General features: G+C 34.3%; 1 protein-coding gene across 1 annotated transcript; it reads left to right on the forward strand.

The window, feature by feature from the left end:
* Window positions 1–12,373: 12,373 nt before the first annotated feature.
* On the forward strand, window positions 12,374–19,955 carry LOC149010332 (bifunctional purple acid phosphatase 26-like). Its single transcript, XM_089162072.1, has 9 exons — window positions 12,374–12,610; window positions 13,511–13,711; window positions 14,072–14,183; window positions 14,355–14,581; window positions 16,324–16,462; window positions 16,990–17,210; window positions 17,657–17,778; window positions 17,895–18,056; window positions 18,920–19,955. Exons 1-9 carry the CDS (start codon window positions 12,419–12,421, stop codon window positions 18,993–18,995), a joined length of 1,452 nt encoding a protein of 483 aa, XP_089018198.1. The 5' UTR covers window positions 12,374–12,418; the 3' UTR covers window positions 18,996–19,955.
* Window positions 19,956–22,328: the final 2,373 nt, after the last annotated feature.

A 22,328-nucleotide genomic window follows, 5' to 3' on the forward strand; every position in this document is an offset into this window, starting at 1 on the left:
AGAGAAAAAATATATAATTTGAAAAAGAAAAAGAGAACCTAATTGTGCATAAGATTTTTTCCTAAGTTTTCCTTAATCCGCACTTATAGAATAAATAAAAAGAAATAAACTGAAGAGAATAAATAGGAAGAAAAGAGCAGAATGAGAGAGTAAATAGAGATTGAGGAGTTAACTTCCATTAGAAATGACATTTTGAATATTTAATAATATATTTTTTCAAAAATTTTCCTTGACCCACGTTTATTGAAGGATAATATATAGGGAGAAAAGATGTGAGAGAGAAGAGATGGGAGAATTAATTGGAATTGAAGGAGAATATATAGGGAGAAAAGATGTGAGAGAGAAGAGAGGGGAGAATTAATTGGAATTGAGGAGTTAGTTTCTATTAGAAATGGCATTTTGAATATTTAATAATAATTTTTTTTCAAAAATTTTCCTTAACCCACGTTTATAGAAGAATAAATAGGAAGAAAAGAAAAGAGAGAGAAGAGAGGGGAGAATAAATACGGATTGAGGATTTATTTTTTAAATAGGGATGACATTTATACCTATTATTTTACCTTTAAAAAATTTGTTTTCAAATTTTGGGAAGGGGCCAAATAGTGATATTTCAGATGTGAGAAGAGAAAAAAACTGAAAAAATGAAGGAAATTAATATAAAAAATGAAAAACCTAAGCAAATAATAAAAAATTTTAAAAATCCGGGAGGCCATGGCCCCAGCCCCTTAGTGGGTCCGCCCCTACCAAAATGATAGACAATAAAGATGCATGACTCTAGAATAACATTTCCTTCAAAGTGACTTCATTATAAATTTTTATTTATTTATTTTTTGGTAAAAAATTTACATATTCTAAACAAAACTCTGTTTACCAAGTCAATAATGGAATGTTGGAGGAGAGAAACTGGAAAGAGGGTTCTTTTGGCATTAGTTTCTAATCTCTATTTCTATTATTAACTATATTATTTTAATTAAAAATAATAAGAAGAGTGATTCAATCTCTTGATCTCATCAACCATGCTAAAATCATATTTGTCAACCAAAATTATTCAATCCATACATCCTATTTTTTTTAAAATTCTTTCCAAGGTCTCTTTCCTTGAAAATTTGCTTAATGTACGTTAAGTCATGCTGAAACAGTTAACTAATGCAAAAAGTCTTACAAAATAATAATTATAATAGAATAAATAAATAGTGAATCATCAACTCCAAAGAATCTAGAATGTATCACAATTAAGGAAACAGTGAAAAAATGTTATTTTTTCATTTACTTATTACTATTATTTGATGCCGTAGCTTTAGGATGTAATGGTGGTTTTTCCTTTTAATAAAGATTCCCATTTACCAAGAAAAAAGAGGGTTGCAAGTGGGTAAAGAAACACTGGAGATCATCTTCACCAAGCCTATTCTTGCACCATTACATGAATGTGTGATCTACACGGCTCTGCCTGACAGAGGCAAAACCTATGAGTGAGTTGTATTACCTCATGTGATTGTGAAAATAGGGTGGAAGACAGACTACATGGAGAGGATTTGGACACGTAAAAAATGGTTGGATAGCTAATAATGTTTTAACATTCACACAAAGTTTAACAAAATTCAATTGTCTGGCTGAAGGAGCCTGTTCCTTCAATAGTGTCAATCAAATTCAAAAACATGAAACATGCGTGAGAAGGAAACAATCTTCATTCCAATTTTTAGTTGTGTGTCTCTATGTCTTATTTCTTTTTCTTTTTTTATAGGAAAAAAAAAATTGCATTTTTGTTATGGTTGATAACAATTATAGATACTGTGAATTGTTCTATTACAGTTATCCTGTAAGGTGGCTGCCATACTGGTATACCCTTCAAAAAACATCTGGAGCACTGGGTTTGTGAAAAGTTTATATTCCGACATTTTTGTCAATGTTACCAACTCTATCAGAATTGGTAGTCCTTGAAGAGTCCATGTTTGTCTTGAAGGCCATGGTAGTAGGTCTGCTATGTCCGGATTGTTTGTCTAAATTTTCTCTATTTTAAATCCATCTCTTATTTCATTGACGAGGCCAAAATATATGAAAACTTCTTGTGGAATTTTCCAACGTGTTTAAATTAAACCCAATCATAAATTTTATAAGGAATTACATATTCAAAAAACCCTCTTTACCAAGTCAATAATGAAATGAAGGAGAAGGGATCAAATCGAATGATCTCATCATCGCATGCATGTAATCATATATCTCAACACAAACACCAAATTATTCAACCCATAAACCATTAAAAAACACCATTTGCTTTTAGAAATTGTTGCCAACATCTCTTTATTGGAAATAATGTCCATTAATTCATAATTAAAATGGAATGAATAAATAGAGAATCATCAATTTTAAAGAATCTCGAATGTATCAAAATTAAAGAAATAATGAGATTATTTTACATTTTTTCATGTAAAAAGAAAAATGATTCAAAAGAAAATTATTTTCATTAAAATTAATGGGTGACAGTTTTCATGTTGCAACATCTGTTGAAATTTCTATCAAAGCTAATACGATTTTTTTTGGAAGGTGGGCGAAAGAAACGATGAGGATTATATAATCAATAATGTCTCAACATTTATGCACGGTTCATGTATATATCTAGAACTCATTATGCAAAGTAGGTAAGCTATATACGAATGTCACACATTTATACACGTCGATCAAATTCCAACAGAAAGTGTACGTAAAGGTTAACCTAAAATCATTCATTATATGGACAAAAAGAATCAATTTTCTTTTGAATATTGCGTCAAAGAATTCTCAACCCATTAGGTGTACTTTATTAGGTGTAAAGGAACATTACTTTAAACCTAAAAAAGTGTAATATATATACTTCAAATAATATTTAAGTTAGATATGTTCAAAACTTATGATAAGCTTAAGCCAAAGTACACCTAAATTATTTTTAAGTTTTAATTTTAGTTCTTATTGGTATGATTTAATTAGTTAGCTATCATCTACTTGACATTATTTATTTATTTCTATCATGAAAAGGTTTGTGACTTGAGAGTCTCTGTGATTTAAATATGTAAATGGGTATCATTATTTTAACTTCGATTTCAATAATTATAGATAAGGAAGATGACCAATTTGATGGGCAAAAGTCATTCATTTAGTTCCAAATTAATTTGGCTTCAAGGGAAGCCAACCTGTTTGTCTCCTTTTTTTTTTTGACTTCTTAAAAAATTTTAGTCATCATTTAATTTGATTGATCTAAAATAATACAAAAGTTTGAGTCACTAGTTGAACAAAGTTGAATAATTACAATATTAATATAATAAATAAATTAGCTGTGCGAATTGGAAGGAAAAAAATAAAGAGGTTCAAGTATGAGATTTAAAGTTTGAATACCTTTAGAGGTAGAGTTTCTGCTTTATGTATTATATGTAAAAGCTATCCATTAAGAATGCAGTCAAAATGTATGTAAATAGATTTAGAAGAACCGCAGTTTCAACAAAAATAAATTTTAAAACTTTTATAATTTTATTATTTCTATATAAGAAGTTATCATCAATGTATTAGAAGTACATTCATTCACTTTCAAAAAATGATGGTTTTAGCCAACGCAGAGCTGTTCTAGTGGTGAAACCAACACATTTTAGTGAAGAATCGTAGATTCGACTCTTGCTAAGGATGAACATTTTTTCAATCATTGAGCAACCTTGGCATAACAAGCCGACCTCGTTAAGGAATGTGGGTGGGTGTGGGGTGATCACGTAGTAGGTTCAATTGTTGAATTCTTATGCTCTAAATAATTAATTATTTTGAACATAGTTTATTGGTTTCTGGCTTCAAAGCTTCAATTCTACATTTCTTTCCAGCATTTTTTTTTTGGGTAGAATTTCTTTCTACCATTGACTTTTAGGAAGTTTAGTTTTTTTTTTTTTTTTTTTTTTTTTTTTAACATTTATGGTGTTTGAACTCTCAATTGGTTTGAACTTAATAGGACAATAGGTTGTGTGTACACCAAAATTTCTGGTAGGATACCAAACTTGAGCGAAATTGCTTGAATTATGTGCATGCATTTAATGCGCATAATGCTTGATTGAGATTTCGATCCAACGAATTTAATGCACGCGATTGAGGTGTGCAATAGCGTGTCGTATTTTTGGTCCATGATGGTCATTCAATTTATGTATGCAACAATCATGAAGTTCAAAGTTATCTAAAAAGTACTTTTGAAAAAAAAATTCACAATAATTTGATTTCTCTATTCAAACCTGTCCCCTTTTCCAACTACTTTCTTCCTTTTAAGTCTATGTGTTTATTGGGCAAAGGCTCACGGTGGACTTTGAGATGATAACCTTGCAATTGTCCAACTAATTGGATTTTTCAATGCACATTTTTAGTGGCTCTTAAATAGAAAATACTTGGGGGAAAAAGCTACATTTAGTTGCAAAATGGATTTAAAGTTGTGTCTATATGGACCGTCAATCACAATAATTTGATTTCTCTATTCAAATCTGTTCCCCCTTTCCAAGTACTATCTTCTACTATAGTGGTCATATGGTAGTTTATTGGGGCAAAGAAGACTCACAGGATGGGACATGAGCATGATAACCTTCAGAGAGAGGGTAATTGGTCACTGGGAGGCTTGGTACCTGGATAGCTAGAAAGATATCAACAATAAGATTGGCGGCCAGAAGAATCACCAATGCAGAGGATGTGAATTTATGGATGCCCAACCAACCTCCACTCTCGAGATTGGAATGAAGGATACCCAAAAAAAAAAATTGTCCAACTAATTGGAATTTTGTACATTTTTATTGACTCTTAAATAGAAAATGGAGGCGCCAAGAGAGCGAGAACGACGTGAGACGCTTAGGTCCAACTTAGAGATAGATAGAGCTGAAGCTCAAGTGATTGGATTTAAAGTTGGGTTTACATTATATGGATGCTTTCTCGGGGGGGCCCGGGGGGGGGGCTAAAAAATCTCAATCAAGCGTCATGCACATTATTCATGTTCATTTTTACGCTTTTTTTAATGGTACTTACATGAATCATATATGTTAATGTTGTTTTTTTTGAAAAAATAAAAATAGTTTTATTATTTCTTTAATTGTGATGTATTGGGGATTCTTTAAAATTGATGATTCACTATTTATTCATTCCATTCTAATTATGAATTAATGGACATTATTTGCAGTAAAGAGATATTGGCAAAATTTTCTAAAAACAAATGGTGTTTTTTAATGGTTTATGGGTTGAATAATTTGTAGGACTCGAGACCAATTTAGTGTTTGTGTTGAGAAATATGATTACATGCATGCGATGATGAGATCATGCGATTTGATTCCTTCTCCTTCATTTCATCATTGACTTCCTAAGAGGGTTTTATTTATTTATTTTTAATTTTGTATTTATGAATATATAGTTTCTTATAAAATAAATAAATAAATAAAATTTTATGATTGAGTTTAATTAAAACTGTAAATTTACAATTAATTATTGTATACGTAAAATTGTAAATTTTGAAATAAGAATATTAAAGCTTGTGGTGAAATCATTGTGAAGGAAAAATAAATGATATAAATAAAAGGGAGATTGGTATGTTAGAATTCTAGAAGTCCAAAAGCTGATCAAACACCTGTTACTAAATTCAAGAAGAACTCTACAATTGGTATTCATAAAACTCTAGTCAAACCCAAAGAAGAATTTGATATTGATTGGTACAAAACCTTAGTCAATATTTTATATAATTTAAATGCTTATGTGTGCAGGGATATCTGATGAACTAAATGGAGATAGTTGGTGCATAGGACTGCTATGGAATGGAAAGATTGAAGCCATACAAAAATGATATGCTCCATCAGGACAATTATTGAAGCATCTACTAGAAACCACCTGGGCAAAGATAAAAAGAGCACACGAAAAGAACATCCAGCTAAAACACCTATGCTGTGATTGTTTATTAGGAGATTTCCTCACTACAGGAAAACAAAAAACTCAACTTTCCCCAACTATATTCCCTATTTTGGCAATGATGATACCTATCACATCTAAATTAGAAGTATGTAGCAACCCTAAGCCCTAAACCCTAAACCCTAAACTCTAAAAGAAAAAAACACCTACCTTCATCTAAACTAAAACACTGTAACTCAAGATTTCTAGAACCACAACTACAAGAGTCCTATAACACTAAGGAAGAAGGATTATATTCTTATATAAAGCCTTGTACTAACTTCTTTATAAATTTTATGTGAAATAATACTCTCTCTCTCCTCACGTCTCTCGCTATCTCTCCTTCTTCAGCGTTTCTCTCTTTCTCTATTCAACTATCATTTTCAACAAACACAACCTTCAATTGCCACAGCGGGCTCCATATCTCTAATAGTTTTCCAACAAACCTGCTTCTGGATTATACGTACTATCAACGGTTTGTTTTGAATGTTAAAGATTTCCTTCTTTTTGGCAACCACTTTTTTTTTTTTGTTTTCGAAGAAACGTGACAGAACAAAATATCAATAACCTTCTTACCAAGTCAATAATGGAACGAACGAGAAAAGATTCAAACTCATGATCTCATCATTGCATGCATGAAATCATATTTGTCAATGCAAACATCAAATTAATCTCGAGTCGTGCAAATTATTCAACCCATGATTTTTTTAAAATAAAAAATTTTGTTTTAAAAATTGTTTCCAACATCTGTTTATTGGAAATTGACTTAATGCGCACTAAGTCATAATGAAATAGTTTTTTTTTGACAAAAGGAACATCATCACACAAACCCAACAGAAAACAAAACAAAACAAAACAAAACAAAAAACTAATTTGGCCCGGCCAACCAACAGATTATTAATATTTAGAGGTGGTTTTTGTAGGATTTTAATTTCATCACAGAATATTCTTGAACTCCAATCCGTTGCTTGGTTTCCTTTTCGGATATATCATTTGATATGAATCTTTGATGGATGTCATTTTTTAATTTAGTATTTAATGATACGATTTAGTTAGCTATTATCTACTTGACCTTATTTATTTATTAATATCATGAAATGGTTTGCTAATCTCCTTAAAAAGTTTCAATAATTATAGATAAATAAGATGTCGAATTTTATAGGTTAAAGTCATGCATTTAGTTCTACCTCCAACTTTTTCTTGTTTTTCTTGGTGGGATCTTCCAACTTTATTTGGTGAACCCAACCTGTTTGTCTCCTTTTATCAGACTTCCAATCTTGACTTTTCAAAAAAAATTTGGTCATCTTTTGACCATTTGGAAGAGTTAATTTGACTGGTCTTGATAGTAAATAATATAAAATTTGAGCCATTAGTTGGACTAATTTGAATAACTCTCATATTAACTTTCAATGAATCTAAATTTTTTTTCCGACAGAGAAAATCCATCACATGAGAGATATATATATATATTTTTTGGTAAACAGTACTTCATTCAGATAACTAAAGAAAGTACAGACATAATTGCATGAACACACATGAGAGATGTTTCTAGAGACCTTGTAAAAGACTTAAAGAGACTTCTACCAAAAATTAAGTTCATGCATGAAGTCACATTTTAAGGGACTTATACCAGATTTTTGAGGCTTTTCAACTGTGATAAATACCCAATTTAATAGGAAAAGATAGATATCAAATTAGCGTCATGTCACACTTTTAATGTATCATAGTCTTTAAACATGTCTAACTTGAGAGTCATAGTTACAATTATTTGATTTGCCCCTTAATACGGAAAATGTTATTGATGGTACACAAAAAAAATGAAGCATTATGATTGTCAAATGGAGCTGGTACCCATCAAGCCATCTCCGATTCATTCCAATGAATGCCATTAGAGTGTTAACTGAGAGTAGCATTCTATCACATCGATATAACCTTTGATGCAAAGTTTAAAGTATTGATGTCGAATATCGTACATTTAATGAATGAATTCCCAACTTGAAAGAAAAAAAGAAAAGAAAGAGTGAGTCAAGATTATTAACAAAGATGTTTAGTTCTGAATTTTTGAGAACTTGGGGAAATGAGAAAAGGGAAAATTGAATTTCCTAGATTCTTTTCACGGAGCAGTTTTTATTGTTGGAAACCTGTGCGAATAAAATAATGGATGGGAGCCTAAATAATGAGAGTTCGAATCACTTCTCAAGAGGAATAATGTGTTTTTCTAACGCTTCTTAACCACATAATAGGGGTGATACTTATTTCGGAATACTGATAAAATTGATTAGAAATAGAACCCACATAGATCCCGTATCATGTTGTGTGGTTGAAAAGCATCAGTAGAACACATTGTTCTCCTCCAAACGAACAAGTAATTCAAACTCGGAGAATCCACGGAGCTAGTAATGAGAGATGAACTGAATAAATAAACCCTATGGTTCACCAGTCTTTTGTCATGCTTTTTTCATGTAGACAAAAACTTTCCATGTGGCAAGTTTAGATAATTCTTTTTTTTTTTTTTTTTTGTCCAACGTGTAGAATTGCCACATCACTTGCCCACAAGGTGACAATTTTACTTTAGTTGTTTCTTCGAGCACATGTTCACTCTGAATTCTGAATTCTGGGCTAGTTTCTCAAAGCCCACCCAACAAAATCGGGGGAAAGCCCATGGATGAGAAGTCACACAAGCCTGGAAGAAGACCTGGCCACCTCTTCAGCCCACTGGGCCCATATTTTATTCTATGATGCTGTCCTTCCTCCAGGGGACGTAATCGTCTGCAGCCAACATTTGAGCGGCCATCCAGCGGCCGCTCTGGATGGACGCCACGTGTCAGCGGCTGAAATCTCAGCCGCTGGCACTTTACACTAATATAACTCTAAGGATTGAACCACACTGGACCGGTTTAATAATGGACTGAAATGGTTAAACCAAATCGATCCATTATTTCTTCATAATTTTAAAATATAAAATAACATATATTAAATCTAAATCTATTCGTTTAGTCACCGTCGTCTTCTCCGACGGCACAGAGATACTTCTCATACTTGGGTATCTGACAGACCCAGTACTAAAAATGGATGTGAAAATAAGGCATCAAACGGTCAAGTATCTTGATCTTTCTGTGTTTGAGACAGGTAAATCAATTAAGCAAGTTATGTCTTACCACTCTCTTCAGGCGAGAATGTGAATGCGGAGGTAAGTCAAATGATTCGTTAGGAAAGAGAAATTCAAGGCTGTTCATACATAAGGCTTATAAACCATCTGGGCATAAAGCCAATATAGAATTTGCTACATCTTTTTCCAAAGTGATATCTGAGGGACTGTTATGGGAGAAGGAAGATCAGATTTGTGGACTATCTGAGCTTATCAAGTTGGGTTTTATGCTGGAATTTGAAGAAGAAGCTATCAAGTTCTCGATGAATACAAAAATGCAACTTCTAATTGAGGATGAGGAGTTCTTGGCTTCAGTATCCACATCGGACTAGCCCGTCCAACTTTATGCTGATTTCCAGGACATCTGAATTCTTGATTCCAATTGATTAGCCCTGAAATTTGATTGGCATCTTCTGATAGGCATACTCAATAGAGATACATCCCCATCTTGAGCCATGTATTTCAGAAGGGGTAGGGCTTTGACATTTGAGTTCATAAAGCAGGAACTAGCAAGGAAAAATAGAAGCTCCATATAAACATCCTCCGAAACACCCAATCGTTGCTGGGGAAGACGACCGGAGAAGATGCTCCATATTATTAACTTTTTTATTTTAAAAAATTAAAGAAATAATGAACCGGTTAAACCAAACCGGTCCACATTCAGCCATAGTTTGAAAAATCACAAATAAAATGCCAGCGGCTAAGATTTCAGCCTCTGACACGTGGCGGCCATCCAGAGCGGCTGCTAGATGGCCGCTCAGATGTTGGCCGCAGACGATTACATCCCCTTCCTCCAGATAGCAACGACAGAGTTCGGATCAGCTCCACATCCAGAGAGAACAATGTGCCCCATTGACACTTTTGAACCACACAGTAAGCGGGTGGAGCACCACTGAGAATTTTACCTTTGCTTTTTTCCTTCAATATTTATAGGTGAACTCCACCAATATGTATGGTTCAAAAGCCTCAGGAGAGCACATTGCTTTCCATAATGCCTGACGGGAAGGTGATCCAGACTCGCAACAACAAGGGAGGTCTTGGTGTCCTGTATACTTCCGGAGGCGGATGGGAACCCAATTGTGCTTTTCGGAATCAGTATTTTCTTTGAGATCTTGGTGAGCGAAGCTCTGGCAATTCAGCTCTGCAATGTTGGAAAGGAGGAAGGGTGGACTTTGAAGAGTCACCATTTACCCTTAACAATGAAGGACTGCTAATCGTATGCTTGGGACTCCTGCAGCCTTTCACCATTTTTCTGTTCCTTCATGCTTGGGACAGCAGAGCAAGTAGATTTTTGTAACTTTACTTCTCTATGGATTTGAATGAGATTGAAAACTCCCAAACGTGAAAGACACTCACTTTGCACAGTAGGACTAACTAGTCATATTCTACTCCATGGTTTTATATTGTGCTTTCTCTCTTCCCGTCCGGTTGAACAAAACTTTTTTATTTTATTATGTAGGGTTGTAATTAACATGTGGTAAAGCATAACATAATGGCATCATAGACTTAAAAGGCCAAAAATACAGGTTATATCAGAAGATTCAGATACTTATAGCTATATGTACCTAGAAAAGATCAGCAGTTATCAGTGTAAATTTTAGAGCAAATTACATATAAACTCCTTGAATTTGTAAATAATTATATCTACTATTTCTGGTTAAGGATTGAAATTAAATGATAATGCCATTATTGCAGGCTTGCAACATATTAGCAAATTTTGTCGGTTCGCACTGATTTTTTGTCAAATTTTCAAGTGATGTTTTGGTCATTTGACACTGGTACTGATAACCCACCACCGTCAAAGAAGAAGGAGGTTTTGGGCTTCTCTTGGGTTCGCTATAATTTAAATCAACTCTATGATAACCCACGACCAAGGAAAAAGGAGGAAGAGAAGAGATTTCCACTATCACCAGAGAGAGAAGACTGAAAAGAAAAACAAAAGATTTAGGCAGCAGCAGATTCAGTGATTCCAGTGAAGATATCTGCGATAAGATCTTAGATTCTGTGAGACTAAGGTGAATCTTTATCTTTTGCACTTTCTGGTGACTTTTGAGTATATCGGTTTCGGTTTAAAAAAATCGCCATGGATCGAACCCCACTAAATTTCGGCCTATATTCTGCGAATAATTTATTCTTCTTCATTCAAGTGTTTTTACAATCCTCAACCCTTATTTTTTTTCTCTCGACTCTTGTTCCTCTGCTTTGACCTCACCACAACCATATACTTTTTTGACCTTTTATCTCTTGAAGAATATTCCAACGGTTTGTCTTTTGTATATTATTAAGTTTACTTTTTTACTCTACCAAAAAAAAAAAAGTTTACTTTTATTACAAAAAGGAAAAAATAATAATAATATAAAATGTTTCGTACTTTGTAAAGGGCATAAGGGTCAAAATACAACACGAATCTTGTCTAGTCACTATCACTAGTGGAGGAGATGTCAGAGCAGAGAATAACGATAACCGTCCATACCGTAGTGATAGACGAACAGCGACCCTACGATGATGCCCCATCACCTTGTCACTATCATACGCGTTCCCATCTCATTCCTTGCTAACTTACGCCCACGACCATATTTTACTATATTTAATTTCTCATCTCTTACAATAATAAATGACTTCCACACGCCCCGGCCTTGGCTCTCTCTGGTCTCCGCTCCTCTCCCATCTGTCACCTTCTCCTCCTCCGGGAACCATTAAGGTACTCTCTCTCTTCTCTTCTCTTCTCTTCTCTTCTCTCTCTCTCTCTCTCTAAATGCATGCTCTGCTTTTAATGTATCACTTTAGCTGCGGCACTAATCGTTATGTAGCTGAAAAAGATGATCTTTTAGTGTTTCTGCACTGTTTCATAGGGTGTTTTCTTTGTGACTTCCCCCCATCTTGTTCCTGGAATTTCAATTTAAAGTTGATTGATTGTTAGAAGTGAGATTTATAACTGACAAATATGAAAAATGACCACTAACTTACAAATTGAATGATGATCTAAGTTTGCTCTGGATTAAGTTTTTCTTCTTAATGGATTACCTCGTTGGGTTGGAGATTAATTGGGATCGAAATCATTGGGATTTCGGTTATTGGACGGCTAAAATTGTTGCCACTGACGACCACATTCTTGATGCTTACTTCATCTATATAAATCAATGAATGCGTACTTTTTTTTGTATCTACGTTCTATATCTCATTTATTTCCCTTAATTGATAATCTGTCTTGATATGAATTCACCTCATGACTGGTTTTTTATTTTCTATTTTTTTTTTTTTCACTACTGATTCCAAACTGTTTGACCCAGCCCCCCCCCCCCCCCCCCAAAAAAAAAAAAAAAAAACAGGGGGGTGACCAACTAAAAATTAATTATGCTGGGGAGTAGTGGAGTGCTGGCCTTGTTATTTCAGCTGCTACTCATATCCTTTGTCTTCCTGAGTTCTGTGGATGGCGGGAGTGCAGGGATCACCAGTTCTTTTGTTCGTTCTGAGTGGCCATCTACGGACATTCCTCTTGAAAATGAAGTATTTGCAGTTCCAGAGGGTGATAACGCACCACAGCAAGTAAATTCCTGTATTTCTTGTTTATTTGATAAGGAATGTTGATGGTAGAAATTTATTGAATGCACATAGTTCCACTAATAGGACCCAGACCTTCTGTGGCTGGATAGAAACTTTGCTGACATGGATCAATAGTTTTTCAAATAACTAAAGTTTCAAATCAGCATATTTGCATCAAATTTGTAGGTTCAATAGTTTTACAAATCATTCATTTGACTATGTTTATCTTGAATACCAAACTGTTTTACTCACAAGTGCGCACTTTTGCCGATAGAGATGTCTTATATCTTCATGGGTCTAGTATCAACAACCAATATCTGCATATTTGGTTTAATTTTACTAACTTTTCTTCTTTGCATTGTAAAGAGAAGCCCATAATAAAATGCCCATACTATTCCGCTTAATGTATGTGCTTTTGTAAGAGGGTTAATTTTCCTTTTAATACAAATGAGAACTTTTGTGGACTTAACTCATCTTTGTTATTGTTAAACCTTGATTTTCCACCAAAGAGAGAAATCTAGCTTATTAACAATCATCATTCAAAGCTTACCCGTGCAACCATTTCAAGTTGAAACTTTATATCATGTAGATAGATTATGACAGTATCCTTTAGGTTGCATATCAATGCATGATGGATCCATGTCAGGATTTAGCCCACTTTTGAATGTGACATATTGTATGCTGTTTTTTTAAGTTATAGTTTGCCAAACTTATCAACCTCAACTTAGCGTTTGGGGTCAGCTACATGTTATTCATACCTATTTACATCCTACTTGTTTTTGATATGTTGTTAATTCTCTTTGTCTATCAAATATGGAAGACCTATAATTTCTCTCCATCTCTGTTTCAATAGTATAGTACATTCAGAGACTTATATGTTGACTTCCTAATGTTGCATTTTAGGTGCATATTACCCAAGGTGATTATGATGGAAAGGCTGTAATAATTTCATGGGTGACACCCAATGAACCTGGGACCAGTAAAGTGCAATATGGTACGTCAGCAAATCAATTTGAATTTAGTGCTGAGGGGGAAGTCACGAACTACACCTTTTACCAATATAAATCAGGCTACATTCATCATTGTCTTGTTGATGGCCTTCAGGTAACTGCTTATTATGTAATGATGTAACATGCATACTGAAATCTTATTATTTATACATCTGATTCATACTCATTTTCACTTTTTTTTATAAAATTCAATGAGCATTATTAGAGTAAATAAATACAGGGACATTTTACAGTAAATATCGTTAATTTCTTACAAATGGCACACATTTATGAATAAGTAACAAGTCAACTCGGAAGTTTAGATGTAAGCATGTAAAAGATTTGAGGATCATAATTCTATGTGCTTGTTTTCTTCATATTGTTCAGAGCAACCAACATTATTCGGTTATATACAAAGATGTCTGAGCCTTAAAAATGTCAAAAACTCATTCCATGTTGCTTTATTGCTTCTTAGCACAACACCAAGTATTACTACAATATTGGAACTGGTGATTCTTCTCGCAAATTTTGGTTTCAAACGCCTCCAGAAATTCACCCAGATGCTTCTTATACTTTTGGAATCATAGGTGAGACCTTCCTCTCTTCTTACTCAGAGTGTCAACATAATATCTGATGAGCTGACATGTAATTATGTGAAACACAGATTCAATGATACTGAAGATAATTGGTTTGATTAGAATAAATGGAAAGTAACCTGCACGATTTATTTCTAACGGTAGGTAGATTCAAATTTTCAGGTGATTTGGGCCAAACATATAATTCTCTTTCAACTCTTGACCATTATATGCAAAGTGAAGCGCAAGCTGTATTATTTGTTGGTGATCTGTCTTATGCTGATAGATATCAGTATAATGACGTTGGGATCCGATGGGATTCATGGGGTCGCTTTGTTGAGCGTAGTGCTGCATATCAGCCATGGATTTGGTCAGTTGGAAATCACGAAATAGAGTACATGCCTGAAATGGTAATTATCATTATAACTCTGTAGTTTCTTTGTTTTACTTGAACTATTGAATCTGTTCTCAGTAGTTTTGTGTTTATCAACTGCTCTCTATGTATAGAGTAAGTATAATATTGAATTATTTTTTCTATCTTCATATTCTGAAAGCATAATGAATCATTTGCTGATCAGGCTGGTGGGGGCATTACCTTTTGATTTATTTTGGTAGTATGATGTATCTCTGAAAAGAATGAATGTATAAGACAGCCTTGATGCAGAGAAGTGAAATTTCCAACTTAAAGCAGTGGACTATTTTACTTCCAGAGTCACACTACAGTCTTGAAAAAAAGATGAGTCAAGATTGACAAATATGTTAATTCTGAACTTTTGAAAACTGAAGGAAACAAGGAAAGGGAAAATGGATTTCCTATATTCTTTTGAGGAAGCATTTTTTATGGTTGGAAACCCATGGGAATAAAACAATGGGTGGGAGCCCAGATAACCCATGAGGCTGATAATGGGCATTGGCAGGGTGAACTGGATAGGTAGACCCCATGGTCCACCAGTCGTTTGTCATGTTTCAACCCAGTTGAAGTTTGGCCACATGGCAAAACAAAGCATACCTAGAGTATTCATGGACTATGGGAGTGGTGCATGGACATATGTGAGAGGTAAATGATTCAATTTGAGGCTGAAACTTTACGTGTGGGATGTTTAGATAATTCATTTTTTGTTCAGTGGCAGAGATGCCACATCACTTGTCCACATGGTTTATATCTGCCCACCCCTCCAATTTTGTCTTAGTTGTTTCTTCTGAGTTTTGTTTATTGCTGGACTTGCATTTAACTTGTATAGGGGGCTTTTTTTAAGACAGAATTCTTTATCTCAGTCCAACCAAAAAAGGAAAGAATTTTAAGGTGCCTTTAGGGGAGGAGCCAAGTATTGTTCTACAAACAGCAGGATGTACAAAAACATAGGGGGTCTGATATGATAAGTTGGATAACTCAAGGGGTGGCATTAATTTTAAGGGTAACTCAAGGAGTAGCACTGAAAATTTCCCCAAAAATTTACAACCAAAAAAGGGAGGAATTTTGAGGTGCCTTTAAGGGAGGAGCCAAGTACTGTTCTACAAACAACATTCAGTTAGGGAAAATGATTGCACCTAACTCTCTATAGTCCCATGTAATGATTTTTTCAACAAAATTTGCTACCGTGTTTGTTAATCATAATATTTCGCATGAATTCAATTTTCATTTTAGAAAATCATGACATATAGAGGTAACAATGGAAAGTATGTCAAATGTCCTTCATCCGTTAAAACTGAATAATTTGTAGGTTGTAGTTCAACAGAACCCATCAGGAGGCAGCAAAAATCTGTTTCTATAGCTGTTCAGTTCTTTGAATCCTTTGATCTCTTGAGAACATTTTTTCATGCCTCTCTTGGTCATCTGCGAGTGAGCACAGGAAAATCTATGTGATCGTATTCATAGTAGGTCAATATAGTTGTCTATATAAGAAATCTTGTATCCTGTAAAGCCATGACAATAATGTTCTGATTAATTGAGTAAAATAATATTGGTTCAAGTATTTTCAGTGAATGTGCTATTACATGTATTTCCAGTTTTCAACTGTCTGACATCTTTACTTTTCTACCTGCTGCCATTTAAATTACACATTGCTTCTACCACTGATAATAATTTACACTGTTGCTTCTACCGCTGATAATAATTTACACTGTTTCACTATATCTGGTTATATTCGTTCAGGGAGAAGTTGTTCCTTTCAAATCATATCTACATAGACATGCAACACCATATATGGCCTCCAAAAGCAGTAATCCACTTTGGTATGCTATTCGGCGTGCATCTGCTCATATAATTGTTCTATCAAGCTACTCGCCTTTTGGTAATGGCTTATTCCTACTTCACCTTAATTTGATATCATCCTAATATAATATCCCTATTTTGATGGGTGGCTGTATGTACATTCAAATGAATGTTAAATTGGCAGTCTGTAGTTTTGCTATTAGGTGCTGAAAGTTGGGAAATTAGTTTGATAGAAACATAATAGGAAACATCCCCTCCGCCTGAAACAAAACCATTCTATTTCAACATCCTTTGTATTAATTTTTGGGTCTCTTGTGCTTCAAAATAAAATTTCCTCAATAATGTTTCTGTGTGCATGCACATAAAATGCAAGTTCCTTTTATCCGTTTGAATTCCTGATCACACTTGATGGATGCTCTTTTAATTATCTTGTGGTTTTTGATTATTGACCTCAAGGTACAAAAAAATTATTCATTTCCTTACTAGGATCCAAATGGAGGTTTGCCATTGTTGGGGGATTGGTTTATTTGTTATTCCTATTGTTTATGGTCTAGACGAATCTAGTGTACATGAATTTCCATCTGATCCCTTAAACTGTTATACCAGTGAAATACACACCTCAGTGGATGTGGCTGCGAGAAGAGCTAACAAGAGTTGACAGAGAGAAGACGCCATGGCTTATTGTTCTGATGCATGTACCAATCTATAACAGTAATGAAGCTCACTTCATGGAGGGCGAAGCTATGCGAGCAGTATTCGAGAGTTGGTTTGTCCATTACAAAGTTGATCTCATCTTTGCTGGCCATGTCCATGCCTATGAAAGATCGGTATGGTACTCTCTCTCTCTCTTGCACACCCACACACACATAGTAGGGTCATTGTCAACCTATGGTAAATTTGGAAAAAGCATATCACGGTTGTCAAGTTCTTCTTCACATGCATATGCATGGCTTTTAATTTTATTTTCCTTTTTAACTTGCAATATCATTTTCACATGGACACTGTTTTGGAAGGGATTCTTAAACAGCACGGTATTTTGAGTCACATGGTAGATGATGTTGTAGTTTTAATATTGGTCATAGAGAACATGGTCCATGCATGCCAATGGCGCTCCTATACTGTTGTGAATTCTAAAAATTCACATCTCATTGGACTTGCATTCAGTTGCAAGTCTGTCAAACTTATCATTAACACTGTCATGCCTCGATTGGCAGCTAATTCTGCTATTAAGCCACTGTGGAATCTTATATAAAGAAATATTGTTTCTTTACAGTACCGCATCTCCAATATACACTACAATGTGTCAAGTGGTGACAATTATCCTATACCTGACAAATCAGCTCCTATATATATAACTGTTGGAGATGGAGGAAATCAGGAAGGTCTTGCTTCAAGGTAAGTTTAACTTTAAAATTCCATTACATTCAGTCCTTGGAATGTCCAGTCCTCTTTGTTTTTATCTGAAGCAAATTGTCAGTATGTCTTCTGATATTTCGTGATTGTTTCTATAGGTTTAGGGACCCACAACCAGATTATTCTGCATTCAGAGAAGCTAGTTATGGACATTCCACGCTGGAGTTAAAGAACAGAACACATGCATTTTACCATTGGAACCGCAATGATGATGGGATAGAAGTGGCAACTGACACTGTTGTAGTCCACAATCAATACTGGTGAGTACAATATTTGTCTATAAATATACTTATTGATTTATTTATCTATTTTTGCAAAATCTAGTCAAGATTTCAAATTTGAGGTAACATGTATTTTCTTAGAAATGGATAAAATAGAGGTCAGCTGATTCAAATTGGAAAGGACCAACAGTACAACAACAAAAAACTCAGCCTTATTCCAATTAAATGGGGCCAGCTACATGTATCCTTGACCTCCAATCAACTGTAGTTGATGTCATTCCTGATACAAGGCTAACCAGGCTATGCATGTCTTTCCTCGCTACCTCTCTTAAGGTCGTTTTAGGTTTGCAGCTCTTTTAGTTCCTTTAGTCTGATTTAATTGCTCCTCCCTGCTGGACCATCTGAAAGCCTCCTTTGAACATGACATTGCCACTGCAAACAACTTAAATTGTAGCTTATCATGTATTAGAGCTACCCTCAAACTATTTTTAGTATAATCATTTCTTACTTTATCCTTCCTAGTTTTACCACTCATCTAACTCAACATCCTGATATTCACGACAATGAGATTATTTGTGTGAATGCTTCTAAACTAAGATTCTAGCAGTTTTCAGACGTATTTGAATCAAAATTGATGGAAACTGATTCCAGATTTTTAAACCTTTTGTGGACATAATATTTTTGATTTCTCCATGATTAAAAGAATTTCAAATTTATTAGAAAGGTTTTAACATAAAAAGAAAGAATGAAACTATAAATATTATGGATTATTAAAGGGAAAGTCTATGGAATAATTAAAGCTAATTGGTTCATTGATCAGAAGGTGACAAAAACCACAATATGTTTCTTTTCCTTGGTTTTCTTGGTGTGAAGTATACAACATAAAAGTTGTGAACTTGTAGGGCAAGCAATATGCAGAGGAGGAGACTGGAGAAGGGCCATCACAGGGCTGCCAATGATGGCATTGCATCCTATTGATGTATTTTAGTGCCAAGTCTTCTAGATGTAACTGTTATGGAGATTTAAGGAGAGGTAATGCAGCTGAGAAACTAGTGTATTGGCTTCGTTGATTATTTCTTAAAACTCTTGTAATTGTTATTTGACTTAATCTTGGTGTTAAATAAGAATTGAGGATGCCCTGTACCCCTTGGTGATGGCAATACCATTGATGTGGAAAATGAATCTTGATATGAAGCAAACAGGGTTTTAGTCATTCTACACTCTTGATTGATCACAACAGCATTCAACTCATTTATGCAACACAATCAGGGAAATGGCTGTGTCTCTGAATAGTTAGTTCAGTGGGTGTTTAGTTTTAATACAATACATTGCTGACACCTTTTGTTGGTTAGTGCAGAATGCCTGACAGAAAAACAGAATCTTGTGCTAGTAGCTAATCTAGTTGAGAAAGAAACAGGACTTGATCCAAATTGCTCCTTTGTTTTTCTTTTTGATGGGTAATATTTGAATTACCCAAATGCATCATTTGCATAATGTCAAACACACCTTTGAGGCTGGGGGCAATGTCACACATTAGAGTAGCAAATCCTTCAGTGTTCTTGTCCGAGCTTCCACCTTCATTTATTGCTTCTTTGGCAAGCTCTTTCCATTTGCTAGCATTCTCTCTCATCACCTTGCCTTTTTCTCCTTCCATGATTTCGATTATACAGGTTTCTTTCTCCTTCTTGACTGCAAAGCCTTTCTCATCCACCTTAATTCTTGGTCATACTCCCCACACATCCTCTATATATTTTGCTTTGGTTTGTTGATCTGTCCATTGTAGCAATCCCACCATTGGCACACCCAAGCTCAATGATTTCAGAGTTGAATTCCCTTTCAACTGAGGCAACAATCATTCCTTGATACATGTTTCTAGGACTCATGGAGATTTCAGGTGAACTAGATTCTTTTTCTGACCCTACCAATTCCAAGAACAAATCCTTGGATAACTGGTTACTGGGAAGCTTACTGAAAAGCTCTGTGGCACATTCCAGAAAAACGTTGTCTTCTCCATTGTATGGAACTTCACTTTGTGGATAGATCTTAAATTACTTAAAAGACTCTCGAAGAGATCAATCTATTCAGTTCATTGGATATATATATATATATATATATATATATATATATGGGAATTGACTTCTTAAGAGAACTGAGAAAGATGGCTTGGCCATCCAAGAAGAAACTGTGTTTGAAAGAGGAGCTTGAATTCATAATGTATGACATGGTGATGCTACTATATAGACATATTTAATCCTATTCAGGTGGATGGATAAACTGAAGCCAAATAAATTTGACTTATTTCCTGTTTACTTGAGAGGATTTGAGCTCTCCCATGGATCTCAAGTGTGTTGCATTTTCCTTTGTTAGAAGGCACTTTTTTCTAGCTTGTTTATGCATCATGACAGAATGATTTTTATTTTTATTATTATTATTAAATTTTTTTTTTGGGGGGGGGGGGATTTACAAGTCCTCTGGTTATTGTATAAAAGCTTCCTTCAAATTTTACTAGAAGATGTTTGATCATACAAGAGTTTGAATTATTTTTTTTAAAACTTTTTCATCTCCATGGACAACCAAAGTTTAAGTATTCCACAATACAATATGATACTAGCTGATATGTATTCACATTGAATACAATTGTATGGTTTACCAAAAAATACAACCGTATGATACATATTGATACATCTCTCTATTTTTTAAAAGGCATGTATTGAATGGTACTGAAATGCATTGGCTGGTATGAAAAATACTAGAGACGTTTCTTAAAATCACCTGACCATAATGATGTTTGATACCCGGAATTCCATATGTGACATTTCAACTCTTCATTGATAATACTGTTTTATTTTCATTATATACTTGTTTATTTGATTAATCATGGGTATTTTACTCTTTTGTCTTTTCCACTTCCTCCAAAAGAAGAAAAAAAAAGTTAGAGATTTTCTGTGCTGGGCTGTGGATTTCCGGCTATGGAATCAGGGTTTCCAATGCTTTCTTCCTCACTTGCGTTTAGGTTATTCTCACAATGAATGTTGAATATCTCATTTAAAATTTAAAGGGGCTAAAGTAGTTTTATGATTCTATAATTATATGATAATAACAAATTAAATATACCATCAATAAGAAAATTATAAAAGATTATGAAAAAGATAACTACCTTGGTAGGTCTACTTCTCCATTTGGAGACGTTTATTTGATCTAATCATACCCATCGATTTTTTTCTTGCTGCTTAATTTATAGAAAATTTTCCTACAATTTCTCTCATGCCTTCTCTCTTCTCTCTTCTCGTTGGAAAATTATTTTCCTTCTTCTGCACCTTGTCTCTCCTCCCAGCCACATATTAAAATTTTACTATTTTTATTGTGTCATTCTGTCTATTATCTTTTCTCTTTTGTCATTCTTTCTCAGTTGGATCTCTTTGAAGTCAGAGGCAAATGATATTCCATGACTTCCCTCGATCAAAAGGAAGCCTAATCATTAGCAAGGTTTAAAGTATCGGTATCGAGTATTGTATCGGTCAAATGATTTTAAGAGACGTATCGCTCTGGCCAATGTATTTTAGTGTAACTCAATGGAGAACGTATCGAAATGTATCGTATCGGTTGAGTCAAATATGGATACGTATCGGCTAGTATCGTAGGGTATCGTGGGATACTTTAAACCTTGATCATTAGGACCAAGGTTTAAAGTATTGGTATCGAGTATCTTATCGGTTAGGTAATTTTAAGAGACGTATCGTCCTGTATCGAGTATTGTATCGCTCTGGCTGATGTATTTTAATATAATTCAATAGAGAGACGTATCAAGATATATCGTATCGATTGGGTCAAATATGTATGGATATGTATCGGCTAGTATTGTATGGTATCATGTGATACTTTAAACCTTGATTAGGACACTTGAAGATTCCGCTTCAAGATGTCCGCTAAATTTGAATTATTTTTAGAAATTATTCCATCCAGATTCTCCTCCCTAACCACATTTGACACGTTGCCTTTAGAGTCCAGAACTATTAAGACAGAATTGGTAGGTAAGATTGTCCATTAACTTTGAAAATTTTATATATAATTGCAACGAATAGCCAAAAATTGTCAGAATTAGAGATACCAACAATGTATTGCAATTTGCAAATATCATTTCAGCCCTGTTTTTATTTCATTACCTACCACACTGCACTATGTTTCCATGGTTACTGCCCACAAAGACACAAAAAAAATAGAAGATAAAATGAGAGGTAAAATAAAAATATAAAAATAAAGATTAAACAAATAAAGATATTCAACGGTTGAAATTAAATCTACCAAAATAAA

This window comes from Hakea prostrata, chromosome 7 (assembly GCF_041222555.1).
Source record: "Hakea prostrata isolate BN-2017 chromosome 7, UWA_Hpros_2, whole genome shotgun sequence".
Lineage (NCBI taxonomy): Eukaryota > Viridiplantae > Streptophyta > Magnoliopsida > Proteales > Proteaceae > Hakea > Hakea prostrata.